The sequence below is a fragment of the Mya arenaria genome, chromosome 8, assembly GCF_026914265.1.
Source record: "Mya arenaria isolate MELC-2E11 chromosome 8, ASM2691426v1".
Lineage (NCBI taxonomy): Eukaryota > Metazoa > Mollusca > Bivalvia > Myida > Myidae > Mya > Mya arenaria.
In genome coordinates this window covers 17,889,242-17,910,194 of record NC_069129.1, presented here as the reverse complement: position 1 = coordinate 17,910,194, position 20,953 = coordinate 17,889,242, and the positions used below count along the sequence as shown (strand labels likewise).

The following is a 20,953-nucleotide window of genomic DNA, read 5'->3' as shown; positions in this document are numbered from 1 at the left end:
CAAGTTATTGTAACCAAGTATTTAAGAGGTATACAACTTAATAGTTGTCGGCAACATAATTCAAATAACTTCCGCGTAATTATTGATACATAAATGTGTACGTTTAGAAAGAAAGGTTGGCCTGAACATGCTTCAAAAATCTGTTTTAAAAATCCTCCCTGGTGCCAGCGGACCATTTAGTCCTCCGCCGGAGGCGTCACCTTAGAACGATTTTCTGTTTTATTCATACATTTGTGTATATGTTTCATACTCCAATCAGCTATGAAACTTGATTATTTAACAACACAAGAACAACCAGTAAACACCCTGTCCGATTTTGATCAAAGAGTTCAATATTCTTGTATAGCAGAAAATTGGCAGTTTTGTTTTGTTTTCAATGATCGAAGAAACTTGAAATGCCGTAAGCAAATCAAGGCCTTTAAAATACCGGAAAAAACTGCAATAATAGGAGCTCCTCCTCCGCTAAAATATTCTGAAGTACTTACCTTACCCGGCGTTTTGACCAAAAGTAGTCCGCGTATAGGTCACAGACTACTAAACAAATTCGCTATAAATTCCTAAGACAATTGGCCAATTTGCAACCCAAATAACACTGATTTCTAGTGCTTCACGACCCCCAACACATATATGGGGAGAATTTAGCTCCACCTATGTATTAAACATTAAACAACGTTAGAAAAAAGTTCCGTTTCTCCTAAGATAATCATTCTTTGATTACATCCATGTGTGGATTAAAAGAAATAAGGCATGTAACAATGAGTAGGCACTTCCGAATTGGTGTAATAGGACGCGTTGGCGCATTCGTTGTGCGCAACTTGGTGACGATGGGACACACATTGTCACGATTTGCATAAACGTTTCACTGCATGATAAACAAAATATGGACACGTAGTGAGAAAACAATCTATCTTGGAAGAAATCGAAGTAGAAGGAGTATTGTATAAACTGATGTATTCCAAAATACGAAATAAACTGAAGTATTCCAATACTTAAAATCGTGTTATCTTAACATTACTTAGCATTCGACCAGAACAATCCCCGTACATCTAGGACACGCTGGCGCATTCATCCTCTCGCGGGAGTGACAGTAAGGAATCAAAATCGCTCGCATTCGGAACTCCTCGGCCATTTTTTCAAAAACAACCTCGGATGTATGCCGGTACATCTGTTGAAGTAGTCCGTATTTTTTTGAATAAAAGCATTAATTAAATGTAGTGTTTAAGAGTTGTATTCATTGCTCTCAGTTTAAATTGATTGCCAGTGAAGTGTATTATTGCAAACATAATTACGATTCCCAAGAGTTAAGTCATAATTTTTAACTACTAAATAAGATTACTACGCGATCTATTTGCAGCGGACTTAAACGTACCACTTTTTAAGTATGTAAACCGTCCATATACATCCGAGGTTGTTTTTGAAAAAATGGCCGAGGAGTTCCGAATGAATCGCTCGTTCGTAATGAAATAATAAACCTTAAAATAAGCGAATGCATTAGCTCCAGATCCGCTCAAACAAAAAAACTTGCATCGCTGATGTTTAGGATGGGTCATGATTGAATCGATGTATGGGAGCATGGCCCACGGTCTTGGGGAACTATTTCAAACCCTGAGATATAATAGAAATGTAATATAACACGTATCAATTCACATTATCTTATCTTGCTTGAGCGAGTTTCGAGTGGTTTTTTTTATATGATGCAAATATTTTTGTCCGGCATTTCAGAATATATAACGTCCTTGTACCAGTTTCCTCTTACAGAACGCTGTTTGTAAACTTGTGAAAAGTCTCGTCTTACTTTTGTTCAGTGTTGCGGTGCTTTTTCACCACGGATCGATTGCTCTGTATGAATGGTATGCTGTATAGTATTCACTACATGCAGACCACGAGAACATACACTCATTTCTAACACTATTAGGTTAAGTGTTTATACACGTAACCTTGATTTTATACTTTAATTGACTTTATATATAAAAAATAATCGAAAGCGGATGTATTCTCGAGTTAGCAACTAGTGAAGTGAACCGACTCGTTAAAGATTCTCCATACTTGTGAAGTATAACATGATGTTGTAACATACATGCTGTGTTTATAGTGCATGCTGAAGCTAACTGAGACTGATTCAGGTAAATTTCTTTTTATCACTCTTTGTGCACTACGTGTAAAATGGCGGTACTTTGAACTGATTCTACATACCTTGTTGCATTCTGATCATATTTAAGTTAAGAATCTACCAAAGATCTTAAGATAAACTTTTGTTAGTGATCAACCTTAAATCTAGGTCTACATATCAAACAGCTGTATTGTTTTAGTCCGCGATTATTATCTTCTTTGATTAAGATTACTGTATATATATATAAATATGTCAAACCATTGTAAAGCATCAATCGTTTGGTTTATAGATTCCATTACGAGTGAGCAAAATAAAATACACACAAAGGTTTATAGTAAACATTACTGCAATTAATTATTTGACCTTAACTTGGCCTGCGTACGACATATACACTATACAATAAAAGTGTGTATAGGATTTGTTCAGAATGTATATTCATACGTAATCTATTGGTGTTGCAGTGCTATTTCACTCTGTTCCATAACTATATTTGCCAAAATAAACCGATATACCAAATACTTGAAACATTGCTGAAGAGGCTAGACACGGCCCGCTTTTTAAAACACCACGTTCGTTGTTATCAAATCAAAGGAGCATTGGTCTCAGGGGGTGGGGACTAGGCGAGGGGCGAATTAAAAGCACTTATTGATGTTAGGAAGGTAGAAACGTAAGCATACGTGTCTGTATGTATGTTTGCGAGAAAGGAGTGGGTTACTGGTCAGTCACGGTAATTAAGAACACATGGGGTTGTTTGTTGGGCTTAAAAATAATTCTGGTTCGGGTTACCCGACCCTACCTACGAAATAAACTCCGACCCTACCGTTTTAGGTCTACTGTTTGAAGAATAAGGAGGCTTTACTTCTCGCACGGCGTCGGCGTCCGGTTTAAGTTTTAGGGCAAGCAGGCATTTTCACTTATTTCTCCAATACCCTTCCTTCAATTCCCTGAACAGATAGATGTTCAGGACCTTCACACAATGAGGTAACATACGTCCATATCATCCTAAATACAAATTATGGCCCCTCATTGACCTAGGAACTAAGGTTTAATATTATTGACCATAAATACAAATCATGTCCCTCGATATCTTTTTGCCTATTTTGTATTTACTTATTTTTTATTGCCTTTGACAGGCACATTTTTATATTTTTAACCACAAAATGAAACCTGGTTTTTAGAATAACGTGTTTCTCGGGCAGGCCTGCTGGAGGCCGGCGTCAAAATCACCTATATTATCGAATAATTTTAGTTAGGTTTGACATTTGACCAAACATCGCAATAGTTTATGGAGACGTTACATGGGATTGTATTTGGGACCTCTAGGGTCAAGGTCACTGTTTACTAAAAACCTTTTGATGCTGAATAATTTTGGTTAGGGTTGACATATTGTGATCAAACTTGGTATGTAGGAAGAGTTTATGGAGGACTTCCATGGGATTGCGTTTGAGGCCCCGAGGGTTAAAGGCCTAGTTTAAGGAATGTTTGGCATGATAATCCCCTGCTGTGCATCGTCTGCTAATTGCACTGTTGTCACACAATTTCCTGTATATTGGATTATAGGCTTAGGGCCATTTAGGGTCCAGTATTATAATGAAAACTCCCAAACTGCACAGCAGGATACTCAGATTGGAGATCTGATAAGAGGGATCAAGGCAAGTAGATTAAGATCAATAAACAGAGGTTGTGTATTATACCCCGATTGGGGGGGGGGGGTCACTTATAGAAGGCTTAAACTAGGCCTTTAAGGCTAAGGTCAAAGTCACTGTTACTTTAATTAGAAAACCTCCAGTTGAAACTGGGTCCCAAAAGGCTGAAGTTCTTCAGTTAATCATGAAAAAAAATGGTTTTGTCGCATAGCGGCGTTTCTTGCTAACTTTTTAATTTGATTTTTATTGCTTTTGGCACGCACATTACCCATATTACATCATTACTGTATTCTTTTCTAAGACAAAGCGGCGTATCTATAGATGAGCGCGTTGTCCTACGACAGCTCTTGTTAAAGTATGTCGGTTAAAAATGTGTGGGTGGTTTAATATGTAGTTTAAAAAGCGTATTACTAATATACTAATTACAATACATTACCCAACAATGACAATAACGTTCTTACATGAAGCCTAATAAATATTTGAGGCCTTGGAAAGAAAAAAATATTGATACAATTCAGAATGCACAATTTCAGACTAAAAAAAGCCTTTTATTTTCCTTAAGCCATTTTCACCACATTTAGAATACAACCTACATTTTAAGCCAATGAAATTGCAGAAAGGCAATCATTACGTACTAAACTAAATCATTAAGAATTTCACCTTTCGCGGGTGTTTAAAGGTCCGCCTACTGCCAATCATCCGATACACATTCCCTGCGTCAGATTTTGCGTTGTGAATGTATCAGCCAATGAGGTAGTATTCTAATTCAGTTAGATGACCTGAATAAATTTCTTAATGAATAAGAAGGGCTCGTTCGCCACACCCACTCCCCCCATTCTTATTTATTAACAATTTACTTCATTACATCTAACGATTACATAAAGCAAACAATTCAGCAAACGAAATAAAGCAATTTCGGTTTAGGTCGAGGAACGCACCTCCAAAAATGCATCCAAGTAGCCCATCTTCCGCCTACTACTGGAACCGCCCCTGCATTGTGCGGACATTATGGGGGCGGTTGTATAATATGTTTATACCTTAGATGTACACTGCAGTATGGCGGTTTGTTTTATGTCCAAATTTTGTCATTAAAATCCAATAAAGACTTAATTTTCTTCTTCCCTCAAGCAACCATTAATGTCTGAATGCTAATGGCATCAGGGCCACTTACAGTTCTATTGTTGAATGACAATCAATACGGCTTCTCTATAGACAATTTATAGTAATGGATTTACTATTCTTCAAACATCTTCGCACATATCAATCGGACTCAATTAGGAATTGATGTTTTCAGTCCGACGTGAGGTAAGGAGACATTTATAACAAATATTTACATAATTGTTTTATGCTGCACGAGAATTACATATGAAAACAGTGAGTACTCATACAAAATGTTGTTAACAACTTGTAAGTGTACAATTAAAACAATCAGTGATTATCTTTTAGATTATTCTGTAGACTGTCAATATTGTAACTGCAGAACGCTAGAATCATTCCATTAATGCACCGTTTTGTAATTGTGTGGTAGGGATTGATATTGTCACAATATTCAATTTTGTTAAAAAAGCAGATGAGAAAGGTGGTAGGACTTTAATTGTTCATATCTTTTTATAAACAATATGGTGAAACCAAAGCACTGGAAAACGGTAGTCTTGTGTACTTGTTTACTGAATATAGTGACATGAAATTTGTCGACAAATCATGTCAAACGACGTCGCAATAATAGTGACGACATATAGCGTTTTTTATAGTTTTGTCGATTGGTGGTAAGTTGTCGTATTCTCAAAGTAAGGACGAAGTTCGACATAACTTTGGATGCATGTCGTGTTCTTATTCGTCATGTTGACAAATATAAATACATGATCACATCAGCATATATAATAAACGCCTCTATACTACTTGATCGATCATCATCAGTATATACTATACACGCTTCCATACTACATGATAGAACATCGTCAGTATATACTATACACGCTTCCATACTACAGGATAGAAAATCGTCAGTATATACTATACACGCTTCCATACTATATGATAGAACATCATAAGTAAATACTATACACGCTTCCATACTACATGATGGAACATCGTCAGTATATACTATATACGACTCCATACTACAGGATAGATAATCATCAGTAAATACTATACACGCTTTCATACTACATGATAGATCCTAACCAGTAAATACATTATACGCTTCCATACTACATGATAGATCATCACCAGTAAATACTATATACGCTTCCATACTACATGGTATATTATCATCAGTATATACGTTTTACGCTTCCATATCACCCACTAGCCATCATCATCAGCTTGCCTTTGGCAGTTTACCCACCCAGATATTGTATTACGGGATACATAACGTAACACTTGTCAACTTATTCTTGTTGACTTTTATTTTATGGCATTTCAAATAAATGCCCATTATCAATCAACGCATTGTGTTTATTGTATTCTGTCCTACATACACTTCCATGCCGGAAGATCTGGAACTGCATGTGTGCACGTCATGTATAGGCGGATTTGTCCACTCAGATATGCTACTTCGGGAATTCGTTATGACCAAGATATGCTATTTCGGGAGTTTGTAATGTCGAATTTGTCCACCAAGATATGCCATTTAGGGAGTTTTATAGTGTCTACTTTGTCCACCCATGCTTTTTCGGGAGTTTGTAATTTCGGATTTGACCACCAAGATATGCTTTTTCGGGAGTTTGTAATTTCGGATTTGTCCATTCAAATACTAGTATGCTATTTCGGGAGTTTTATAATGTCGGATTTGTCCACCCAGATATGCTATTTCGGAAGGTTTGTTATTTCGAATTTGTCCACCCAGATATGCTATTTCGGAAGGTTTGTTATTTCGAATTTGTCCACCCAGATATGCTATTTCGGAAGGTTTGTTATTTCGAATTTGTCCACCCAGATATGCTATTTCGGAAGGTTTGTTATTTCGAATTTGTCCACCCAGATATGCTATTTCGGAAGGTTTGTTATTTCGAATTTGACCACCCAGATATGCTATTTCGGAAGGTTTGTTATTTCGAATTTGACCACCCAGATATGCTATTTCGGAAGGTTTGTTATTTCGAATTTGTCCACCCAGATATGCTATTTCGTGAAGTTGAAATGTCGATTATCCACCGAAATCTGCATGCAATTGTGGGAATGTGAGAGTTTATCTCAATGATTTGTACAACATCATGTTATAGCATTTTAAATATAAATTGCCCACTTTTCATTCAAAGATATGTGTTTGTTTTCCCTTCACCCATACGAGTTTGACATGTCCTATGGATTTGCAACGTTGGACAATACATAACTAATAGCTAAAAGGTATGAAATCTCGCAATCAACATTAAAATATCCACCGTTCACCGCGCATGATAACGATATTGATTTGTTTTCAAAGTTTGCTTCAAAGTTTGCTTGCAATCACGGAAATGGGATGATGTTAGAAAATGTTATTGTTTATTTGAATATATATATCTGCAAAATAATCCGGCAAATCTTGCACAGCCAGACTAAAGATAAATTTGAATATAGACCTCCGAATAAATGATAAGTTATCTAATGGCTGAAATTATTTTTGTTACTCAAAAAACCCCACCGGCTTATTGATTTCTAAATGGTTTTACCTTTTTGTTTATATCTCTAAACATGTGTTTACTTAAGAAGGGATATATGCAGAAATAAGCATGTAGTATTGTATTTGTATTTTAATTATTTTGTCAATTGCTTGTCCTGGAGTGGTATATAATATGCAATTTAAGTCAATCTTAAGATCATACATCATTGCCCTCATTCACTGTACATGTCATGTTATTTAAATAACGCAATCCGATTAGCTACATCGTTCTTAGATCCAACTAAGTATACCACCCCTGATCTTTTACATGATTATCATCTAAAGTCTGACAACACAAATACTGTATTTAAATGATCCAAACATATTAAAGAAGCGCTTAAACATAGAACTTCCATTACATATAGTGATTAGTTTATATCAGCTCATCCTCATGTTTTATCATTTGCATATTATTTTTTCACGCGTGGACAATTATTCATATTCATATAGACATTGCATGTATCGGATCTGTATTATTTGACATGTTGAATTCACGTTATATAAATATATTTATATTCTATGACGATGTACCCAAGTATTAAAATTGTTGTCGTTAGGAAGGAAAAGCTGGTGAACATAATTTAAAAAAAAAACAGTTAAAAATTGAATGTCTTTTTAATTAATGTTCACCATTTTGTCATGACGACAACAATTCCATCATGCATGAAAGACAAACAAGAAAGCAAACAAAGAATTAAATAGAACACAATCTTAAATGCGGTAATTTAAATTTTAATTAAAACCTTAATTCATTGACAAGCTATTTCAGCTTAATAGTGGAAGAAATCATACTAGACATGTTGGTGCATCATACATACATGTATTCATATACATGAGCTTCAGATTCTTACGCGACGTGCATATCAAATCGTTAGGGTAGATATGAAACATGTTCCTTAGGCCAATATAAATTAATTGCTAGATTTTCATCCATTTTTTAGATGGGGGCGGGGTGACATTTGATTTTTTATGAGTTTTCTTAGATCACTGTTTAACCGTTGAACATGTATTCCATTCGGAACTCCTCGGCCATTTTATCGAAAACAACAAGGTTGTTTTCGATAAAATGGCCGAGGAGCTCCGAATGCATGTATTCATGCTCTTTCTTATTGCATAAGGGACCATATATATATATACATGTTTTTCTAGACAAATCACGGACTCGATCGTAACCAGTGTGTGTATACCACGTGATAAATTACGTCATAATTATATGCTACGTCGGAAGGCAACATTTAGCTTAAAATGAAATCTTAAATCAAAGAAAACTTTTCTTTTACAACACCATTTTAAATGAAACAGAGGGCAGTCTATGCCGCTTAAAGAGCCCCGCATTTGTTTTATTACCGAAATTTAATAAAGTCATTAGTTTCACCAAACACTTAGACAAACCTGTTTCCAAAATCAGAGGCGGTAATCACCTGATAAATTGTTTTGATACCAAGGACTAAAAAATGGCTGCGCCCAGTGAGACGGTATGTATTTTCGTATATTTTCTCTCCATAATTAAACAATTAAACTTCCAAACATCGACCATGTTCCAGCGCCCAATTCTCTCTGTAATATGGTACCTTCATTTTGTCAGACAGTTCTGTAGTTTACTTGGAATGCGTGTCACAAGTTTTCAATCGAGGCGAAATGTGCTGCGGAAGTCTTTGAACCAAGCATGAACTGTCCATTTTTCAAAATTTCGTCCGTTATTTACGCAATTTCGTTTACATAACTATTCATAAATATTGCACGTACACCTATCGATATGCCCTAAGTTATGTTTCCATAGCAACGTACGCATTTTGTGGATATAACGCTACAACCATTTTTCGAACCAAGCGCTTACGAAATATTATTCGAACCAAGCACTATGTATTTTTTATATTGTTGCAGAATATGTTATGCCGACATTGTGGGAAGTCATACAAGACCAAAGGCGCATTAAGTATACATTAAAAAAACATTTCCAGGTACCATATTACAGGTAAAATTTGGCGTTGGAACATGGTTGATGTTAGGAAATTTATTGTTTAATTATGGAGAGAAAATAAACAAAAATACATACCGTCTCACTGGGCGCTGCCATTTTTAGTGCTTGGTATCAAAACAATGTACCACGTGATTACCGCCTCTGAAAATAATGTTTCGACAGTGCTCCGTCAGACGGCCGTATTGTGAAAAGGTTTGTTGGAAGTGTTTAAAGAAACTAAACTCTCAATCAAAATCTGGTAAAAGATAGAAGGCAGGGCACCGTAAGCAGCGTAGACTGCCCTATGTTTCATTTAAAATGGTAAAGAAATTGTTAAAATATGTTTGTTAAAAGTCTTTTTTGAAAGCAAAATATTGCCTTCCGACGTATTTATGACGCAATTTATCACGTGGTATACACACACTGGTAACACCATTCGGAGCTCCTCGGCCATTATTTTCAAAAACAACCTCGGATGTATTTGGACGGTTTACATACTCAAAAAAGTGGTACGTTTAAGTCCGCTGCAAATAGATCGCGTAGTAATCTGAATTAGTTTTTAAACTTTATGACTTAACTCTTGGGAATCTTAATCATGTTTGCAATAATACACTTCACTGGCAATCAATTTAAACTGAGAGCAATGAATACAACTCTTAAACACTACATTTAATTAATGATATTATTCAAAAAATTACGGACTACTTCAACTGATGTACCGGCATACATCCGAGGTTGTTTTCGATAAAATGGCCGAGGAGTTCCGAATGTGGTAACACTTGTCGTTTGTTTTACATGTGAATAATATATATCGACACCGTAGGTATGGATAAACGACATTCCCGGACAGTACCGGACCGGCACGCAAATACCCTAGTTCAACATTTTTATTTGAGTCAATAAATTTAAAATTTATGGGGCGGCGGAAAAGAGAGGGGGCGGGCGGAGATGGAAATCTAGCAATTAATTCATAGTCGCCTGTTGGGGGATCTTTAAGGAAACTAAACATTCCATGTCTGAAGTTTCTTATCATTAGGTTTATTCTTTAAATTTAATAGGCGTGAAATGGATAAAATATGACAAAAACATACTGCATTTACGAGCATTTATATGCTAAATTTGTAATATTATCTTTTTTGCAACTTCCTCAACGGCTTTGACTGTCTGCACTTGGACGAATGGATCTGTCTATTGTGACATTTAAGTACTCGAGTGAATTACTCTGGTACACACAGATCACGTTTCCATGTAACCATTATTTGCTAATGTAGGCCGAAAAGAACGCACGTATTTCAAGTTTTTCAAGTTTTATTTATACTCTTTGCCCACATGGGCATGAGAGGTAACAAAACATGTATCAAAAACATAAAACAGCAAGAAAAATAGAAATATGAAGATGAACAGCAAAAAACAAACAAACAAACATATCAGCATATCATGAAAAGAATTTTTAGAATAAAGTCAAGGTAGATAATTCAAATAAAATTCAGCATTATTATTTTTGCAAAGAGTGCTAGCTTTATCAATGTATTTTTATCAGTACTACACATTAAATACTTATAGTTCAACATGTTTTTAGGAATGACTCCTGTTACAAAACCGGAAGCGGAAGTGGACATGGATCGCTGACACGGAAAGTCTTAGTAAGTGGATCCGTCCGTTGACGACCGTAGACTGGAAGTTGGAATTGCACAACCAGTACAGGCGGGTTCATAAGATCCCTTAATACGGCGAACACGAGAAAGGGGTTGTCATCGAATCATACAACAGACGCCACAATACACAGACCACTATGGCTGACACAGAGCGCCGTAAAGACCCAGATATTGATCGAGGATTCGCTTGGGCAATTCTAGCAGGTGAAATTTAGATTAGTTTATCACATGTACTAATGTAATGTAATAATAATGATATTTGGGTTATCGCCTTCGTGAAATCAGTGAATGTAAATAAGCAGTATAAACTCTAGCCTCGCCTGTTCCCGGATGCTAGATAAAGGTGAACAACATACTGTAGTGTATACCCTAACCAAGCGTCTATCATACAGGCTGCTTCCTGATGTACCTGTTCGTGGTGGGCGGGATCAAGGCGTATGGCATCCTGTATACAGAGTTGGTCGACTTCTACGGATCCGGATCCGGAAACACCGCCTGGATCGGGAGCACGTGCCTCCTCATGATGCTCGGCCTCGGTAATCCTAGTGTGAAGTATTGTTTTAAGTTGAATTTCATTCCGAACTCCTCGGCCATTTTATCGAAAACAAACTCGGATGTTTGCCGGTGCATCATTTTTTTAATTATATCATTAATTGAATGCAGTGTTTAAGAGTTGTATTTATTGGTCTAGGTTTAAATTAATTGCCAGTGAAGTGTTTTATTGCAAACAAATTTAAGATTCCCAAGAGTTCAGTCATAAAATGTAACTGCGAAATAGAATCACTACGCGATCTACTTGCAGCGAACTTAAACGTACCTCTTTTTGAGAATGTCAACCAAATACATCCGAGGTTGTTTTCGTTATACATAGCCGAGGAGTTGCGAATGGTTGAACTCACGTCGGTAGATAAGCATTTCTCCTTTTTGTAAACCAGTAAAGATCATTGTTTGTTTCCAGCTCTTCCTCTTGTTAGTAATTAAATGTGTAGCATTTGCAGTTTCGAGCCAACTATAATCAGGTTTGATATAAAGGAAAACTAGACGGGTAACTATTAAAAAGCCTCTGGAACCCAAATTAATAACAACATTTGTAAGCGAAAAAGAGAAATAATACCTGTACTTATAATTTGTTAATCCAAATAACGGATTTAAAACTATAAAAGTGAAAATGGTAAAGGTCTCCGCCCCTGCTGTGTTCGAGTCCCACCAGCCTCGTTTTTCACTTAAGTTCAATCTTAGGCTTAGTTTATACAACTTCCCACAACCGGTCTTAGAGGTAAAATCGCCAAAGTTCTCTATTGATTTTAATATGGGAGACACAAAAGTAATAAAATACGCTAATAAAGCACCTTTTCCGAGTTCAAATTGTTAGATTTTTTTTAAGAAATAACCTCACCCCCCCCCCCCCCCACCCCCATGCGAATGGTTTATGCCATATACTTTTGGTTCTGAGGTAACGCCCCCTCTAACGTCAATAATTCCTGGAGCCGCCCCTGATTCTGTTGTGCTCGATTGTAACGAAAGCTGTCCAATATTGTCGTCCACTTCAAGAGGCCGTGAGTAGGTACCCCTGTGTATTTGCCTAAAACGTCTTAACTGAGATGCGAACACGTATACTTCTCTCATTCCACTGGAAGGAAGCAGAGTTGCTAGTGACTAGAGCTCATAAAAGTCATAATAAATAAGTTCAATTTCACTTTAAAACATACTTGAACGTGTATATCATCAATATAATACATTGCCTGAAAAATAAAATAAGATTTGACAGATTTCAAAAATACTGTAACATGAACTAAGTGAAAAATGTTCGCCCGGCGCAAATGTGAACAAAGACGAATTCCCGTTGAAAAATATAACTTCTTCGTAGGCTACTAACAATAAACCTAGCTGGATAAAGTGGCTCGTAATGTACAAACCACAGGCGGCAGTTGCGTTGACATGACCCAACATATGGCCACACCCTCATCCTTAAAAATCAATATAAATAATGGGATTTTATTTCTTGCAATTTTTGATATATATAATTATATATATTATTAGGGTTTTTTGAAAGATGATCATGTTTCAATAAATTTTTGTCTTGAAAAGAAATGACTGTTTTTATTAAGGGGGGGGGGGTTGCCTTAGCGTTTGTCATGTTGACGCAACTGCCGCCTGTGGTTTACACCGGTATCCTTGTCGAGAGAAACAGTCAACGACGAAAATGCTTTAAAATGCGAATTATCACAAGAACTCACTTGCACTGGATTTTCTAAATCAAACATTTTTTTTTTAAATCAAAAAAATTATAATACCGAAAATGAGAAAAATAAAATATTAAAAATTTACATACAGAAAAACGTGCATATTTATTAAAAATATATTTTTCAATATTTTTTTTCACATTTTTGGTATAATAATATTTAGTTTAGAATTATAAGATTTTTTTTTATTTTTTTTTCAAAAAATGTTTGAGATTAAAAATCCGGTGCCAGTCCAAGATTTAGCCAGACCCACTCGGTTTCATCAATTAGCAAAAGCGGCGAAAGAATGGGAACCATCGGAAATGGGTTAATATAATAATATTTTTTGCTAGTTGAACTGGTTTATTATGAATTTTAAAAGCTCTTGTCATTAAGCCACTGTGATATGAATCACCCTTGTACAACAGTTTAGTGCTGTGCCGATGATCGATTATAATTTATTATTTATCGGAAAGGCTTACGTCGGCGACATTCGATAGTGATTTAAACAATCGGTTATAGATACAAGGGACGTAACCGCTACCGACTACCAGTAAAGATTTTGGTTTGCAAATATGTTTTGTGTCTGGTTAACGCTACTTAATGTTGAAATGTTAAGGTGTTACTATGTTAAGTTATCTAGTCATATTCTTGTGAAGTCAGTAAGGCACTACAGTACCTTATTACACATTTTCTTTGTAATTTAACTGCTAAAGGATTAATTGGTTCTCAACTTCACATGTATGAGGTTTAAAATTGATTTTTAAAACATTTAACCGTTTACTTCTCATCAAGTAAGAATTTAGTCATCGCAGTTTTCTGAAAGGATATCTCATTGTAAACATTTAGAATATTCACCTGCGTATTGTACTTGTTACTGACTAATTATTAAAAAGAAATTGATATCTTTTTTTGTATTTCTCTTGCGCATATAATTATACACCACTAAATGTGAGGTAAAAATTAGAGCCTGTGGTCTCACGTTCTGTAATACTAGTAGTTACTTGTAAGCACTAAAGGATAATTGCGTTCTGAATAAATAATGTAATCTATACAAAGAAATGTACAAACACTATTGTAAGGGAACATTGCTGCCTAAAACTGGTTCATGTACTGTATCTGTATGCCTTAAATATGATGACCAAAGATAATTAAAAAAATGATTAAATCGATTAATAATCGATCATTGATCGGTTTCATAAGTCGATTACCGATAGTAATTTTTCTGTCCTATTCCCAACACTACAACTGTTATATCTCTTCTTCTATGCAGGTCCGATCGCCAACCTGTTAAGCAGGCGGTTCTCGTTCCGGACGGTAGCGTTTATAGGCGGGCTGCTGATCGGGGCTGGCTTCATCTCCTCGGGTTTCGTGCCCAGTATTAACTACATGTACATCTCATTCGGACTGTGTGCAGGTAGGTTACGTGTAGAGCCAATCTGATTAAAATCATATCTTAAATATGCATCCCGTTGTATGATATATAAATATTCTTTAAATACAATTTCGGAAATCAGGACCCTTCAGAACTTCGCGCAAGCAAAATCGAGTCAGTAAGTTCAGATCTCTTGTGGAGTTATATTGATGGCGATTTAAGACATGCTGCTGGTCAGTTCTTGTTTCATTTTCTCGAAATATGTGCCCAGTATAAACTACTGTAAAATGTTCCTTTACTTCGGACTATGTATTCAGAGTATTGTCTTGCAATTAAATTTCTGCTAAGCTCGAATTTTGTTCGCTCGAAGGATTAGCCTGGTCGAGTTAATATTATTGTTTTCATGTTCAGGTCTCGGGTACGGGCTGTCGTTTTCTCCTTGCTCCACGATCATCAGTTTTTACTTCGAGGAGCGGCGGGCGCTGGCTAACGGCATCACCGTGTCCGCAAGTGGCATTGGAGCTCTCGTGTTCCCTTTTTTATACCAGTGAGTTTGCGAAATAAATAATTATTTTATTTTTTATCTCCCAAAACACGATTTTCATAAGTATCACTTTTTATTCCTTGAAATAATTCATATAAAAACAAGTAATATCTGGAGTATTTTGGCACTATTTCGAGGTATTTTGCGATTTTGTAATGACAATTAAAACAGTTATAATAGAAATAAAAGGCGGCATAATAATAATAATTAAATAATTATTGGAGGAAAAAAATCATGGAATTTTTGGTTGAAAATTATATTAAGATTTTTGTAATTAATGAGCATGTTCCAATCATAAATTATTATTATTATTATTATTATTATTATTATTATTATTATTATTATTATGATAATAATGATCATAATAATGATCATAATAATGATAATAATAATAATAATAATAATAATAATAATAATAATAATAATAATAATAATATTTTTTTTCCTCCAATAATTATTATTATTATGCCGCCTTTTATTTCTATTATAACTGTCAATCCTCTTTATTGCAGGTTCCTTATAAGAGAGTACGGGCTTCAGGGGACGTTTCTCATACTGGGCGCCTTCGCGCTCCACGTGTGCGCGGCGGCGTGTATATTCCGGCAGCCCCGCCTGATCGTGCAGGAAAAGCGGCACCAGCAGCTCAAAAGGAACCGGACGTCTGACCATAAAGGCCTTCTGAATGGCGAGAGTTCGTTTACTCAACACGAGAATAGAATTGAAGAGGAAAAACCATCAACATGTTGCCCAGCTAGTTTTGATAACATGTTTAAATTTTCTTTATTATGTAATCCACGATTTCTCATGTATGTGGTTGCATTTGTGCTTTGCATGAACGGATACGGAAATAACTTAATTCTAATTCCGGCTCACCTGAAGGCGCTTGGTTATAACAGAGACCAGATTGCCCTTGGCGTGTCCATTATGGGCGCCTTTGAGGTGATAGCGAGGATATTCTTTGGGTGGTTCGCCGACAAAGGATTCGTCAAGAAAAGATATATGTTTATATTTAACATGGGTGTGGCTGCAATATTTTGTTTCATGGCACCGTTTTTCAAGAGCTATTATTTCTTCGCTGTATATGCAGCTATCATTGGGACATTTCCCGGGTCGTTTTGGTCTTTGATCTCAGTGTTGATTATCGACGTGGTCGGGATGAAGGACTTTACCGCCGCCTTCGGTCTCGTGTCCCTGTTCCTGGCTATGGGGGCTGCTATAAGCCAGCCGTCTATAGGTGAGTTACTTCGTCTTGTATATGTACGGATTATCATGAGAAAAACCCACCTTCTGATATCTTAGATATGAGCCTTTCAGGTGTACAATATAAGTTTAGGCAAAAATGGTTCTTAATTTCAATGCATTTTATGTAAAACCCATTTGTCTTGAATGATCAAAACAAAAAGTGTGTATACATATATATATATGATTTGCTATGATTAACAGATACCAAACATAAAACCGATGTTTTTGTCGCTTTTTTTCATTGGGGTCAGGTAGCTATTAATGAACAAAAAACCTTTCTGAAGGCTAGTGTTATTATCTTTTTCGCCTCAATCCATATTGTACGCATTAACAGTAGCGTCGGTAACATACATGTTTATAAGTTCGTTGTTTTTGTTTGTTCGTTAATATAGACGAGTAGATATAAAATGTATTCAGATATCCATGTCAATTTACATTTTATAATTAAAGCCCATCCATTTGTTTGTAAGTAACTGATTTTTTATTGTTGAAAAGAATCTACTATCCATCATATTCATTCGTTTAGGTTGGCTGCAGGACAGAACCGGAAACTGGAACATGTCTTTCGTACTAACCGGATGTCTGCTGCTCCTGTCCGCCTTTACCGTCATGTTGGAGCCGTGCATCAAGCGGTCCATGAAGCGGCGAAGGTTAAGGGAGGCAGAGGCGACGGAGAGAGCAGCCTTGGATGCAGTGCCGCTCCGTATCCGATCAAGATCCGGGCTACCAGAGGACGCGGATGACCGGGAGTCACTGATGGAGGAGGATGTAGAATTAAAGCTGACTTCTGGTAGAATAAGCCGGATATATCGGCCATACGACAGCAACCATCCACCGCCAAGCAGCCCCGACCGCGCGGCCGCACCGACGATTGGCCTCGATGACGTTTAAGGACCAATTAGGGATACACATAGGCTGTTAAGGTTGTTATTGAAATCTTATCATTCTGCTTATTACACAAGGCTATGACGTATCATGATTTAAAATCATGCAAAACGCAGATGGATACAATGCGTTTGGGGCCCATAGGATAAAGGTCAAGGTCACTGTTACTAAATATAGAAAAACGGTTGAAACTAAATAACTTTAGTTATGGTTGACATATCTTCACTAAACTTGGTATTTAGGAAGAGTTATGGAGACCTTTCATATGCTTGCGTTTGGAGCCCCTGTGGTCAAGGCCACTAAAACTGAAATAAAAAAAAATGGTTAAAACTGAATAACTTGATTAAGGGTTAGCATATCTTGACTTAACTTGGTATGTAAGAATATGTATGGAGACCTTTCATGGGATTGTGTTTGGGGCCCTGGGGTCAAGGTCACTTTTACTGAAAAACGGTTGAATTTCAATCTCACAATGAAAGCTGAAGTTCCTCTGTCAATCATTGAACACCTAGCCCTAATATCATAAAAACACTTAGTCAAAACTTATTCTCAGTCTCAACTCAATTTACCAATTAAAAGAATAGTATGATTAAAATCTTATATTTGTTTATACGTGTTGAAAACGCATTTGCTCATAGGTTGAATTGGTAAAAATATTTTGGAAAACTATACTTGAGTAAATGTTAAAAAACAATGAAATGTATGAAAATTTTGGCTTTAGAATATTTTTCTCTTGCAATCTTGACCAAAGACCTTAATCATAATTTTCTATGAAAATGAATGCAGTTTTAAAAGATGTAATTAAAACATAATGGTTTTTAATGACTTTTGATGTTATGTAGTAATGTGAGTTGAGACTGAGGTTGAGATTTTACTTAAGTATTTTCGTGATATTGGGGCCTGGAGTCGTCGCATTGCGGCCTTTCTTTTCTGTTGTTGGAATACGTTTTAAGGAAGAATATATTGTATGCGAGTCCATATGCTATACGATAATATATGTATATTTCTGACTTCATGACATTATTTATAATTTTACAATTTATGGTGCATAAATAACAGTTTGCAAATAAGAACTTGTTTTAAAATCATTACATTGTAATGTGTATAGCAGTCATGAGACTAAACTGTGAAGAAAGGTAGTATATATATTTTTAAATATATTCCATATTAAACATTTCAAGCTATGCTTGCCTTGAAAGTTTTTCTTTATTGCCGTTTTTTATTTTGATTAATTTACATGTTTTATATTTTAAAGCTTTATGTACATATGATTTGTTTTATTGTTACACTACATATATATGAATACATTTATACATGTATAGTATACATTATTGAAATATGATTCGGTTTTAAACAGTGCTTTTTTACTTACATGTCAAGTTGTATAATATTATTGTTCATAGATAACTTTAAGCCTTTGTTAAAAAAATATATTTAAGTTAACAACGTTGTTAACCTCATCATTGTTAAATTTTACGTTGTTAACTTTTCTGTGTCAAGTACGCAATGGTGATTCGCAGTTCGTTTTCCATATTGTGAGGTATTGGTTTTGTTGTATTTAAAGCTGCACTCTCACAGATTGAACGTTTTGACAACTTTTTTTATTTTTTTGTCTTGGAACGAGCCATTTTTGCGAAAATCCATGGAAACCAGATATATAAGACTGCTTACTAAAAATTAGATCGCAGATTTTTATATTTAAAGAAAACGCTTAACTGGCAATCGATTTAAACTTAAATATACAACATACATACACGTTAAAACTCTTCAATTAAATTAATTATATTATTCAAAATTTTACGAACTACTTCTACTAATGTACCGGCATACATCCAAGGTTGTTTTCGATGGAAAATGGCCGAGGAGTTCCGAATGGTAGACAATATCAGGATATTCCACATACGCTTCCATACGAAGGTTATACCAACTTGCCAAAGTATTTTTAAAGCAGAATCATCATATGTTTTCTTGTCCGATCCATTGGACATATTCATTCATTTTAAGTTTGAAATGACTGTGCAATGGCAAATGGTTTTTAAAGGTACTAAACGCCAGATGATAAATTTGCAAGAAAAAAAAGAAAAACATGTCAATAACTTACATAAAATTGACACTATTGTGTACAACACATTGATTGTTTCTTAATTATGTATCACATCACTTACGACACATGCACTTTTTGCGCAGTTTTCCAATTCGAAATTCACTGGGGTTGTCGTCCACGTAAATCGTAATAAGTTTAAAAGTAGCGTCGGCCTATTTGTCTGTATACCCATAAAGATATTATTTAAACTGAGTATCCATTATGCGCTTTTTTACATGAGTGTTGCGTTTATTCCTTTAATTGTGTAGATTCATATATTATCGGCCTCTTTCTAGGTCGCATTTACAATTCTAGACTTGTTTAAAGAATTACTGTATTTGTCGATTTGGGGCCCATCTGGTGTCTAGTCCCTTTACAGGGCTGATAAAATGGTGTAATTGTATGTAGTGTCAATTATTTTAGTGATATTTCTTTTTACATTAAGTATAACAGTGTCTTTCTCACTCTGGTTATGGTAAGACGACTTACATGTATCATATACATACGAGACAGATATACATATATTTTGACAGAATCTCTAAGCTAAATATATGTGAATTACTGTAATTTAACAGTTTATATGGATCAAATACATTGATATATTATTGCAGTTGTTTTTGATTGGTTACTTTATAATCCCAGGTATTGTCGTGGATACTCACGGACACTGTGAAGTCGAGTCGAATTCAGAATTAAAGGCCCACATAACAAGATGGTGAAAACATGTTTTTAATGTAATACTGTTTTAAGTGACATTCTTATTCAAAATCAATACATACACATGTATAACAAACATAACTTTTGAGTGATACATTTTTCACTACTAACTAAATAATGCACATACATTTTGAGTGTTAAACCATAAACTACTTACTAACTAATGCATTTGTGGAAAATATTAATTACTAACTACTGACTGGTTTGCAGTTGAACATTCGCGAATAATCGACTGGAAATGGTCGAATATCCGACTGGCGAATATACGAATAAAGTAAATTAAAAAAGTGTTTGTCGCAAAGATACATATGTGTACGTGCATAAAGAAACATTTGGTGATTAATTTTCCCATATGTGACATTCAAAACCATATATATAAACATAATCTGAATCCCCAACTACTGACTGGTTTGCAGTTGAACATTCGCGAATAATCGACTGGAAATGGTCGAATATCCGACTGGCGAATATACGAATAAAAGTAAATTAAAACAGTGTTTGTCGAATCCCCAACTGGCAACTAGCAGGTAGTTGACTATTCGAATCCCCAACTGGCAACTAGCAGGAAGTTGACTATTCGAATCCCCAACTGGCAACTAGCAGGTAGTTGACTATTCGAATCCCCAACTGGCAACTAGCAGGAAGTTGACTATTCGAATCCCCAACTGGCAACTGGTAAGTAGTTGAATAATCGAATCCCCAACTACCAACTGACTTCCAACTTTACCGTCATATTTTTTGCTATGATCATTAAAGTTAAATGAGGTAAACACGATGATGTATTGAAATTAAAAAAAAAATGCATTAGATAATAATGATATATCAAACGTGAGCATTTAAACAGATATTAACTAACGAGGCATGAAAGATGTTT

General features: G+C 35.5%; 1 protein-coding gene across 1 annotated transcript; it reads left to right on the top strand.

Annotated features, from left to right (window-relative positions):
- The first annotated feature begins 1,846 nt into the window (after window positions 1-1,846).
- LOC128245127 (monocarboxylate transporter 12-like) lies at window positions 1,847-19,972 on the top strand. Its single transcript, XM_052963368.1, has 7 exons — window positions 1,847-2,123; window positions 10,936-11,215; window positions 11,404-11,547; window positions 14,507-14,650; window positions 15,020-15,155; window positions 15,665-16,386; window positions 16,921-19,972. The coding sequence occupies exons 2-7, from the start codon at window positions 11,149-11,151 to the stop codon at window positions 17,283-17,285; spliced, it is 1,578 nt and encodes a 525-aa protein (XP_052819328.1). The 5' UTR covers window positions 1,847-2,123; window positions 10,936-11,148; the 3' UTR covers window positions 17,286-19,972.
- Window positions 19,973-20,953: the final 981 nt, after the last annotated feature.

Excerpts from the sequence above, each read along its gene's own strand:
- LOC128245127 (XM_052963368.1), top strand. The coding sequence starts at position 11,149 with ATGGCTGACACAGAGCGCCGTAAAGACCCAGATATTGATCGAGGATTC. Across the intron at positions 15,156-15,664 it reads GTGTTCCCTTTTTTATACCA|GTTCCTTATAAGAGAGTACG; the intron begins GTGAGTTTGCGA and ends TCTTTATTGCAG. Across the intron at positions 16,387-16,920 it reads TATAAGCCAGCCGTCTATAG|GTTGGCTGCAGGACAGAACC; the intron begins GTGAGTTACTTC and ends TCATTCGTTTAG.